The sequence below is a fragment of the Corvus kubaryi genome, unplaced genomic scaffold (genome assembly GCF_017639235.1).
Source record: "Corvus kubaryi isolate FWS band 111438036 unplaced genomic scaffold, C.kubaryi_AGA036_p1.0 split3-37296, whole genome shotgun sequence".
Taxonomy (NCBI): Eukaryota; Metazoa; Chordata; class Aves; order Passeriformes; family Corvidae; genus Corvus; species Corvus kubaryi.
Genome location: NW_024582086.1, coordinates 3,333,961 through 3,346,006, shown reverse-complemented (window position 1 = coordinate 3,346,006; position 12,046 = coordinate 3,333,961). Strand labels below are relative to the sequence as shown.

General features: G+C 49.3%; 1 protein-coding gene across 1 annotated transcript; it reads left to right on the top strand.

Annotated features, from left to right (window-relative positions):
• Positions 1-637: 637 nt before the first annotated feature.
• Positions 638-5,242, top strand: LOC121658422. The gene is made up of 2 exons (XM_042015319.1): positions 638-1,237; positions 3,629-5,242. The coding sequence occupies exons 1-2, from the start codon at positions 1,072-1,074 to the stop codon at positions 4,342-4,344; spliced, it is 882 nt and encodes a 293-aa protein (XP_041871253.1). The 5' UTR covers positions 638-1,071; the 3' UTR covers positions 4,345-5,242.
• The last annotated feature ends 6,804 nt before the right edge of the window (positions 5,243-12,046 follow it).

Below are 12,046 nucleotides of genomic sequence, written 5' to 3'. Positions count from 1 at the left end.
GCCGGAATCTTATAATTTTACCCAAACACCTTCCGTGCAGAGCACCTAAGAACTTCTCAATATAACCCACACATATCCTAAACAAATTACCGGAAAATAAAATATTATCTATTGAGGAGAAATGATTTTAAAATACCCGTTGAAATTTCACATGGATGAGCCTGTTTCCTGATGGGGACAAAGTAAATATAGTAGTTTATGGCCAATATTCATCCTAATTTAGGGTACTACAAGGTCTAGGTACCCAATTGTTTAGGACATTACCTCTACAATTCTCCTTTCCTTCTTCCTGTTTCTGTCCTGTGGTGATGCAATGTTTTTATTGTATTTTTGTATGTTCTTTGTACCCTAATGGTTCATCCCTACCCTCCCCACTTCTACTCCCAGTTGGTTTGCCCCAGATCCAAGCCGCTCCCCCGGTGCTCCCAATATGGTTATTCCCTCCCCTTGTTCTGGCACTTTCCTATCAATCACCCAAACCCCTCCTGGAGTTCTGGATTGTTCGGTGTCTGTCACTCAAGCCCTCCCTAATTCCCCTTATATGGTCCCTGTCAATCCCCCGAGACCCTGCCCCCTCAGATACCTCCCCTCTTGGAAATCCACTAAACCTCAACACCCCATTGGGACATGTGACCCCTCTCCCTCAACCCCCTAAGACTATTGGACCAGATGTGAGTCCATCCCTCCAGCGTCCCTCCCTCCTAATCTGCTTATTGGTCCCTAGTTAGGTTACTCTCCTTGTTCAACCCCCCTTTATAAGGCATGGTCGCTCTGGAACTGTTGCTTGTCCTCCGTGGATACCCTTCAATAAACTTGGATTACCTCCCGTGGCAAGCCTCCCTGCTACTTTTTAATTTTCCCTTCCTCGAGGGCTGCTGACCGCCACAGTGCCTGGAGCCTGTGCTCCCCTGGGTAGAGCAGAGGCTTCAGAGGAGCAGCTTTAAAGCTCCGTGCCTCCAGCTGCTCCCCACTCCTGCTGCTCACCACTGGAGCTAGCTTGGGCAATGGACAGCAGTGGTCACTGCGACAGGTGGCGCCCAATGTGGAGCCTCCCTGAGGGTAAGAGACCCCATGCCTAGGATTGTACTGCAAAAATCCATTGGTGCGTCAGCAGCCCCGGTGGGAGCTGTTTTTGCCGGATGGTGCTCCCGGGGCAGGAAGCGACAACCCCTCAGCGCCGGAGGGATTGCTTCCCTGGGAAAGGACCCGACCTGCAGCACCCCGTCCGTGGAGTTCGGTGAGTGATTGTCCCTGTTGGCCAGGGGACAAAGGTGGGGCCTCAGTGTGCTTATTGTGTGGTGGGGCAATTGCGAGTGTGTACCCCCAAGAGGTCCCAGACCCTTCTTTTTTCTGTTCCTTTTTTTTTGTCGTTTTGCTGCGGGTAGGGGTACGGTGTGCTGTGCTGACAGTTTTGTCTTTGAGAGTGTTAGGCCCCCAGTTTTTACCAGCTTTGTGTTGTTGGGATTTTTGTGAGATGGGCGCACGGTTGTCAGCACAGCAGTGGGGATTTTATCACCAAGTTGTGGGTCTCCTTGAGGGAGGGGGGGAAAAGGTTTAAGAAGGGAACGTTAAAATTGTTTGTGAGGTGGTTCTTCTTCCATTACCTTAGGGTGTCCCCAGAGGACGTGACCTCGTTCCCTTTTTGGAATGCAGTAGGGGTGACGCTCACACAAAAAACCAATGAAGGAGACACCCAGGCACCCAAATTTATCCCGCTTTATATTTTAATTTGGAGTGCAATTAAAGAGAGTTTTGTAGTGGAAAGAGAGCCATCTGGTTTGTCCCCAGTTCTCCCTAACCCTTCTACCCCTTCCTCTCGTCCCTCTCTGGGTGGTCCTGGGGGAGCAACCCGCGAAGCGGAGGGTAGCCAAGATGGTAGTCTTCCTGGCTCCTCGCGGACCCCCCAGCCTCCTAGTCTTGGTCAGCAGGGCCCACCAGCCAAGGCTTCTATCCTTAAGCCCTCTACCCCAGTTCCGTCCCCCAAAGTTGTAAGGTTCAATATCCCCAGTTCGGATCCCTCTACCCCCGATTCCAGTTATTCCCCTTACCCATCCCCGTGTCCCTCCCAATATCCCCAGTCCACTTGGTTGTCTCCCTATCCTTCCCCTCACCCATCCCGGTGCTCCCAGACCCCGTTCCCGTCTCCCTATCCATCTCCTAGCCCTTCGATCCGCTCCCTCCCCGATCCACAAAATGGCCCCCGAAGGACACAAGATGGAGGGGACCGCAGGGTCGGCCCCCCACCTTGTGCTTCTTTTTCCCGAAATTCCCTTCATCCCGACTCCTCCCCTACCTCCACCTCCCCGAAACTCCCTCCCTGCCCTTCACCACACCGCTTTTCCCAGGACCCCGAGCCCCTCCCTCCTCATGGGAGGTGCTTCAGGATTGGTCCACCTTTTCCGGGGCGGAAGCGGGCCCTGCCCCGTTCCCTTCCCCTTCTCCGCTGACTCTGCCTCCCTGCTTCCAACTTCCTGTTCCCACACCCCGACATTCGGTCCCCACGCTACTGGGACCGGATGAGGTAGGCCTGGGGCCCAGAACCCAGAACCGGGGGTAGTCTACCACGCCTCCCCAGTTTCTTTTGGTGGGGTAGGGGGAGGCCTTTGGGAATGGAGGCCTTTCTCCTACCAAAACAAAAAAGAGCTCTGCAAGGCCCAAAAAGAGTTTGGGAGGAAAAGTGAATACTTTAAAGGCCTCTTGAAAGCCACCTTTTCTTCCAATGACCTAGTCCCTTGGGACATCAAGGAGCTGTTTGCATGCCTGCTCGCCCCCACTGAGTACATGCTATGGGAGCAGGCATGGAAGCGGTCCTTGCAGGCACTCATTCTGCACCTATGGAGAGACCAAAACACGGCTGTTGACACTGATGAATTGGCTCTTTCAATAGACCACCTGTGCAGTGAAGAGGCCTACAAAGAGCCTAGGGAGCAGGCCCAAGTTTTACCCAAGGCCACCGTAGAAAAAATAATGGCGGCAGTGGAGAAGGCCTTCCTTTCCTTTCCCGCATCTACCCCAGAAGTCCCCAAAAGTTATTTAAATATAAGACAAGCCCCTAATCAATCCTTTATTGAGTTTGCGGACCGGATAAGGGCACAGGTAGAGCGGCAAGTAGAGAATCAGGCCATGCACCCAACGATCATCCTCAAAGTGGCCAAAGAGAATGCCAACGAAGCATGCAAGAGGGTGATCGCCGGGTCTGCCAGTATACCCCGAGCCAACGCTCCCTGCACTCGTGGAGGCCTGCATAAAGACGGCTTCCACAATGGATGCCAGACAACCCCCTCGACGGCCCATTCCAACAATGGCCATGGCAGTCCACGCACAAACTCCAGCACAATCGCAAACACCACAAAGATTAAGGGGGGAAATTATATGTTTTTACTGTCAGGAGGTGGGACACTTCACCAAGTTCTGCCCCAAAAGGGCGGCAGATGCAGCAAGGGAAAGGCGAGGAAGAGCGCCAACACCATCGGCGCCTGGTGCTGCGCCAAAAAAAACCTAGGTGCACAGCATGGTCCTGCCTCGCATGGGGACAAAAATGAGGCAGGACTTGTGGGGAGTGGGGGGGAATCAAGAACAACACCGCTCACCGGATGTGACATTAAAATCGGATGTGACTCTTGTGCAGGTTTTCCGTCCATAGCAAGGGATCCTGGCAAAACCTGGCGCCCTCAACCACCACTGTCTCTGAGGACAGCAACGGACCACTTGTTGAGATCGGATCAGTGGACAGTAGTTGCAGTGGAACCACTGGAAGGAGGATTGGTGCCTTCAGGGGGAAGCTGTAAGTACCTGGCCGTTGGAGACACAAAGCACGCACCTCAAGAGCTAGAAGCGTGCCCGGCCATTCTCACGGATGACCCGGCACAACGTCTGCTGGTGGCACGGTGTATCAACCCACCCTTCTATCTGGCCAAGGGGCAAGTCCTTGGCCGGGCTATCTCCATACCATCAGGAATCCCAGTAGACAGCAAGTCCCCAGATGTCTACTGGGCAGAAGTGGTGGGGGAAAATAAACCAATTATATATTGTAATGTCCAGCAAGGCAATGACACAATCTGTTTGGAAGGCCTGCTGGACACGGGGGCAGATGTCATGATCATTCCCTGGGGGCAGTGGCCGTCACATTGGGAATTGCAACCCATGGCAGGACGTATCCAGGGAATTGGAGGGACAAAATTGGCAAAAATATCCAAGAGCATTGTACAAATTGAGGGACCAGATGGGAAATTGGCTACTTTACGCCCATTCGTGATGGATTATCAGGCACCCCTGTGGGGACGGGACGCCATGTCACAATGGGGGATGAGATTAGAGATCCTGAAAACCCCTCAGGATTTTTAATTGCGGCCACTGTGGAGTGCCCCACTCAAAAGTTAGATTGGACAACTGATTCCCCCATTTGGGTGGATCAGTGGCCACTAGAAGGAAAGAAATTGAAGGCACTCACTGAACTCATTGAGGAGCAGTTGGCTCTAGGAAACATCGCGCCAACTTTCAGCCCTTGGAATTCTCCGGTTTTTGTCATCAAGAAGCCGGGGAAGGACAAGTGGCGACTACTCCACGACCTTGGGGAAATCAACAAGGTCATTGTAGACATGGGGCCCGTTCAACCAGGGATGCCTTCCCAGCAATGCTCCCCCAGAATTGGAATTTGGCAGTTATAGGCATCAAAGATTGTTTCTTTAAAATTCCCCTCGATCCCGCCGATGCTCCACGGTTTGCCTTGTCGGTTCCCACCACCAACGAAGGAGCCCCAATGAAGCGATACCGCTGGCGAGTTCTTCCCCAAGGTATGAAGAACTCCCCTACCATCTGCCAGTGGTACATCACCTCATTGCTGTCCCCAGTTTGTGCCACTGTGAGGGAAGCCATCATCCTGCACTATATAGATGATGTGCTAGTGTACGCGCCTGATGACCAGATACTTCAAGACACCCTTGACCAAGTCATCAATGTTTTGACATCTGCTGGATTCACTCTCCAGGAAGACAAAGTCCAAAAGATGCCCCCTTGGAAATATTTGAGGTTGGAGATCACTTAGAGGACCATTGTTCCTCAAAAATTGGCCATTAAAAGTGATCCCCAAACATTGGCGGACCTCCACTCACTGTGTGGCACTTTAGGATGGATCAGGCCCTGGCTGGGGATTACCGCCAAAGACCTAGCCCCCCTTCTCAATTTGTTGAAAGGGAAGGAGGAGCTGAGTTCTCCTAGGACCTTGACCCCAGAGACAAGGCCTGCCTTGGAAAAGTAGAGGCCTGCGTGAGAGGCAGGCGCATAGTTGCAAATTGGAACTGCCCTTCAAATTCATTGTAATGGGAGAGTTGTCCCACCTTAACGGGCTCATATTCCAGTGGGACCGGAGCCAGAAAGACCCTCTCTGAATCATCGAGTGGGTGTTTCTGAGCAACACAACGTCCGAAACCATCACTAAGGCCAAGGAACTGATGGCCCAGTTAATTCAGAAAGCTCGGGCGAGGCTTTGGGAATTGGCTGGGTGTGACTTTTCATGCATTCACTTGCTGGTCCGTTTGGAGCAGGACAAATTGTCCTCCACCAAACTGACCAAAGAGATGTTCGAGCAACTACTGGCTGAGAACGGAACTCTTCAGATAGCTTTAGATAGCTACACAGGACAGATTTCTGTCCACGCTCCTGCTCACAAATTATTCCAGGAACATTTTGTTCTTTTCCCAAAAGACATTAGAAGCAGGCAACCTCTAGAAGGTGTGACAATTTTTACGATGTGTCCGGAGCATCCCATAGAGCCGTGATGACCTGGAAGGATCATCAAACTCAGCAGTGGGAGGCAGACATTGAGTACGCAGAGGGTTCCCCTCAAATTGCTGAGTTGGCCACTGTCGTCAGAGCCTTTGAGAGGTTCCCTGAGCCATGCAGTCTGGTCACAGATTCGGCCTATGTCACAGGAGTGGTAGCGAGAGCAGAAAATGCTATTCTGAAAGAGGTTTCAAACGAACATCTCTTCCAGTTGCTCTCGAAGTTAGTGTATCTTGTCTCCCACCGAGAGCACCCATTCCTTGTGATGCATGTGAGGCTGCACACGGACCTGCCAGGCCCGATAGCCAAGGGCAATGAGAGAGCGGATGCCCTTGTCGCCCCTGCAGAGATGGCCAGGACGTCAAAAGTTTTCGAGCAAGCGAAACTGAGCCATCAAATGTTCCACCAGAACGGACCCAGATTGGTCCGTCAGCTCTACCTGACGCGGAGTCAGGCGAAGGCCATCGTGGGTATTGTGCCCACATTGTCAGCGGTCAGCCCTGCCCTCATTAGGCACTGGGGTGAACCCCAGAGGGTTGGCTAGCTGTGAAGTGTGGCACACAGATGTCACGCACTTTCCCGAATTTGGCCAACTAAAGTATGTTCATGTGAATATAGATACTTTTTCCGGAGCAGTCTACGCCTCTGCCCACGCAGGAGAAAAGGTTGAACATGCCAGGAAACACCCTCTGCAGGCGTTTGCAGTCTTGGGGGTCCCCAAGGAAGTCAAAACAGACAGTGGCCCTGCATATAGATCAGAGGCTTTCAATGAGTTCCTGGACGAGTGGGGAGTAAGACATAAAAAGGGCATCCCTTACTCCCTGACTGGCCAAGTGATGATTGAGCGGGCCCACCAAACGCTCAAAACCACCCTGAAGCACCAATGGGCGAGCAGTAGAGAGCTTTCCCCACAAGATCGGCTAAGCAAAGTTCTCTTTGTGATCAATTTTTTGAACTGCTCATTTAACAACATGAACCTGCCAGTGGCAAGACACTTCTGTCCACACAGCAGATACCCTCTAAGTGAGCATCCGCCAGTCCTTATAAGAGATCCAGAAAGCGGTAAGGTTGTGGGGCCGTACAAGCTGGTCACTTGGGGTTGTGGGTACGCTTGCATATCCACACCCCTAGGAGTGAGGTGGATCCCACAAAAGTGGGTGAAACCGTATACCCCAAAACATCAGGTGAGACCCTCAGACCCCAGGTGGATGTGTGCACTGGGAGGAGGAAGTGGCGTCACCAACCCCAAGATTTCCCCACATCCCTGTTTGTCCCTGAGTTTTCATGTTTAGGTCTTGATTTTCTCACCAGTGATTTTTGATCTTGTTTACTCTATTAGTTTTGTTTCTATTCAGTTTATTAAAGAAATTTTGCGTTTCTGTTACCGCCACTGCACTCCCTCAAGTCAATTATACAGAAGTAACAGAAGAAGCAGCAGCAGCTCCACCAGACTGGTTGTGTGAACAAGAAAACAATTTTAAAATTTTTAAAACAAAAAACGGAGAGATGTGGTGATGTGATGTTTTTATTGTATTTTTGTATGTTCTTTGTACCCTAATGGTTCGTCCCTACCCTCCCCACTTCTACTCCCAGTTGGTTTGCCCCAGACCCAAGCCACTCCCCCGGTGCTCCCAATATGGTTATTCCCTCCCCTTGTTCTGGCTCCTTCCCTATCAATCACCCAAACCCCTCCTGGAGTTCTGGATTGTTCGGTGTCTGTCACTCAAGCCCTCCCCAATTACCCTTATATGGTCCCTGTCAATCCCCTGAGACCCTGCCCCCTCAGATGCCTCCCCTCTTGGAAATCCCCTTGTAGCGGGTTCGGTTTGTAACCGGGCAGAAACACCAATTTAGTATAGTGGTTTGGTCTAAAATACTCACTACTATTTATCTTCTGTGAGATAAGAATTAGGAGAAATGCAAAGCAGGCACCAAACTTAAAAGAATATAAAGAAATTTATTAACAGAGCTAAATGAAGAAAAAAAAAATCATACCACACCTTCAGAACACTTCTCCTCCCCCCCACCTTTCTCCCTTCTCCCACTGACAATGTAAAAAGACAACCCTTGAGATATTCAGTCTGTTTACCACTTCCATAATAACCTTGTTCAGTCCATTTAGGAAGAGGAGTCTCTCTTGCCCATGCTATGAAAACATTATCACAACGAGCCAGCCGCCTGGGTTGGTTCTTTGCTCACATGTGAGTCCCTTCCCCCGACTTGCAGCTTTTCCCACAACTGCTTTCGAGGGTCCAATCTTGAATTACTGGGGTACAATTCTAAGGTTGAGCTGTTCAGAAATAAAAGTTCTCTTCATCCATCTCTGGGAGCATTTCATCTCTAAGAACAGAGGCCTTCCTCCTTCTCTGGGAGCAAAGGTTCCCTCCACCTATCATGCCACCAATGCCACATGGAGCAAATGGATTGCTCTCATCACACAGCGCGCCCGTATCGGGAAACTGAATCGCCCTGGGATGTTGGAAATAATCACAAATTGGCCTGAAGGTGAAAACTTTGGTGTCACTGATGAAGAGGAACAAGAACAAGTGACGTGCTGAAGGAGCTCCACCATACAACCAACTGCCATCGGGAGACACACGCTATGCTCTTTTCATCGACGGTTCTTGTCACATCGTAGGGATGAAACGAAAGTGGAAAGCAGCCGTATGGAGTCCCACACGATGAGTTGCAGAAGCTACTGAAAGAGAAGGTGGATCAAGCCAACTCGCTGAACTCAAAGCTGTTCAACTAGCCCTGGACATTGCTGAAAGAGAGAAGTGGCCAAAGCTCTACCTCTACACTGATTCATGGATGGTAGCCAATGCTCTATGGGGATGGCTGGAAAAGTGGGAAAAAGCTAATTGGCAGCATAGGGGAAAACCAATCTGGGCTGTTGAAGAGTGGAAAGACATTGCCGCCCGAGTAAGAAAGCTGGTTGTGAGAGTCTGCCATGTAGATGCCCATGTCCCCAAGAGTAGGGCTAATGAAGAACACCAAAACAACAAGCAGGTAGATCAGGCTGCAAAGATAGAAGTGTCACAGGCAGACTTGGACTGGAAACACAAGGGAGAGTTGTTCCTAGCTTGATGGGCCTGTGATGCCTCAGACCATCAAGGCAGAGATGCCACCTATAGGTGGGCACGAGATCGAGGGGTGGATTTAACCATGGACAGTATCTCCCAGGTTATCCATGATTGTGAGACATGCACTGCGATCAAGCAGGCCAAGCAGGTGAAGCCCGTGTGGTATGGTGGGTGATGGTCCAAATACAGATATGGGGAGGCCTGGCAGATTGATTACATCACACTGCCTCAAACACGCCAAGGCAAGCGCTATGTGCTCACAATGGTAGAAGCCACCACAGGATAGTTGAAGACCTACCCTGTGCCTCATGCTACTGCCCGGAACACCATCCTGGGCCTGGAAAAGCAAGTCCTTTGGAGGCATGGTACCCCTGAGAGAATTGAATTTGACAACGGGACTCATTTTAAAAATAGCCTTATAAACACCTGGGCTAGAGAACATGGCATTGAGTGGGTGTACCACATCCCTTACCATGCACCAGCTGCAGGCAAGGTGGAATGGTGCAATGGATTGTTGCAAACTATCCTGAAGGCACTAGGGGGGGAAACTTTCAAAAATTGGGAACAGCATCTAGCAAAGGCCACCTGGTTAGTTAACACCCGAGGTTTCACCAATAGAGCTGGTCCAGCCCAGTCTGAATCCCTGCATACAGTAGATGGAGATAAGATCCCAGTAGTGCATGTCAGAGGTCTGTTAGGAAAGACTGTGTGGATAAATTCTGCCTCAAGTACAGACAAACTCATCTGTGGGGTTGTCTTTGCTCAGGGACCTGTTTGCACATGGTGGGTAATGCAGCAAGATGGAACAACACATTGTGTACCGCAGGGAGATCTGATTGTTGTAGTGTGAAATGCCTGTATACCACGGCTTGCTGAGTGTCACTGTCACTGTTTGTACATAGCTGTGTATATATATATATATATATATATATGTATTAATGTGTGTGTGTAGAATTAGAATGTATTAGTTTGGGCATTGAGCCAACAATATGGGATAAGGGGTGGAATGTCTTGGGGTGACTTTATGATGTGTATCCCATATCGCTGCCCTATGCCCAGAAATTAATTCTTGTGCCTTTCTATGCCTCTATGCCTGAGAGGGGGAAGGAAAAACTGAGCAAAACTTTTTCAAAGCAGTTTGCAGCTTGTTCAAGGTCATATAGAGATAGCGACTTTTTTTTCAGCTGCGGCAAGGAAGCGAGGAAGCACCCGGCTTGCTGCTTTCCAGTCAGCTTTTGGCCAGTTGTTCAGTTTCTTTTTCTCCGGAGAGAGACTGAGAGTTGAACTTTGGTTTTCCTTCCCTGGAATTTCGGATTTTCTCCCTTTTCTAGTGGACTGCTTCAACATCAGAGCACATCAGGAGGACTTTCCACCGGGCACAGAGGGCCTGGCCCTGGGCCAAGCCCCAGCTCTGAGGAGACCAAAGGGAGGACTCTAACACTTTCCCAGGTTTTTCCTCCACAGCAAAAGATTTTATTATTTAGCATTATTTTCCTTTTCCCATGTGTTTGTTAAATAAATAGTTTTTATCTGCTTCACTTTCCTTCGAGGAAGATTTATTTTTCCCGAACCTGGTGGGAGAGGGGCGGTGACCTGCCTTCTCTCAGAGGATATATTTCTAAATTTGGCCAAACCAGAACACCCCTAAACCTCAACACCCCATTGGGGCATGTGACCCCTCTCCCTCCACCCCCTAAGACTATTGGACCAGATGTGAGTCCATCCCTCCAGCGTCCCTCTGTCCTAATCCGCTTATTGGTCCCTAGTTAGGTTAGTCCCCTTGTTCAACCCCCCTTTATAAGGCATGGTCGCTCTGAAACTGTTGCTTGTCCTCCGTGGATACCCTTCAATAAACTTGGATTACCTCCCGTGGCAAGCCTCCCCGCTACTTTTTAATTTTCCCTTCCTCGAGGGCTGCTGGCTGCTACAGTGCCTGGAGCCTGTGCTCCCCTGGGTAGAGCAGAGGCTTCAGAGGAGCAGCTTTAAAGCTCCGTGCCTCCAGCTGCTCCCCACTCCTGCCACACACCGCTGGAGCTAGCTTGGGTGGTGGACAGCAGTGGTCACTGCGACACTGTCCTAGTGGCAAAAGTACAAAAAATTGTTTACAATACTTTACATCAATTCTTTACATGAGCAGCATCAGCCTGGGAAATAATTTTTTGTGGGTCTAAAGTACTCAGCGTAGACGTTTTTGATGATATATGAACATAAATAAATAAACATATTATTGCCATTGCCAGAGGGAGTTAAGCATCACTTAGACTTTATCGTGGCACTTTGTAAAGGAGAAAGCCTCAAACAGCAAAGAGCAAAACCATCCCAGGAGTAGAAAGGTGTTTTCATCGTAACATTTCAAGGGGTGAATACCCTTGAAGTCAAAGTAAGCTGAATTGACAACGTATAAACAGAGAATGGAGGTTATATTCATCACACAATTTGCTGTGAAGGGAGAATGTGTGAATATTTTAAAACTCTGTTTTATTTCACCGAGGTTCGGAAGGTTTCTATAAGTTTCTGCTGGGACAGTTCCCACATTTAACATGGTTACACTCAGTTAGTTATCTGGAGACGAGGCAAAACTCCTTTTGAGAAAAAAAGGAGATATGATGTGAATCTCTCAAGTTTGCAGTCATGAGATAGAGGCTGGAAGAGGGAATCTGGTGCTTCCTAGGATAACGAAGGATATCTTAGCTGCCTAGCATTAGAGTCTGATTCAGAAGATAACAGTTTAGTTTCTGAAAAGAAATAATGCTGCTGCTATTAAGCAGTACCTTGTTAGTCTGACAAATGAGCACTAATAGAGCACCTAACTGTGGAAAAAGATAATGGTGAGAAAGAACAAAAGCTACAGGAGTAAAATTCTTATATTTTTTATATAAAGATGGACAAGAAGACCTGGAGAAGAATTTGGACCCACACAGTGTGTTTTCTACCGAGAATTAAGTGCCTCAAATCTGTGAGAAAGGGACACAACAAAATGCAGAAGCTGCAGTCCCTGAAGAACAAGTTGTCACTCTGTGTAGCTGATTTTCTCTTCCATGCGAGCTCTCACATTAACTTTGCTGCTTTACAGCTGTCAAGCCTACCACCTTCTGGAATTATTCAAAATTATTTTTACAGGAAACTTAATGGTTTATTGCAACATCTATTATCATGGGTTCCACCATAGGAAAGTGTTGCCC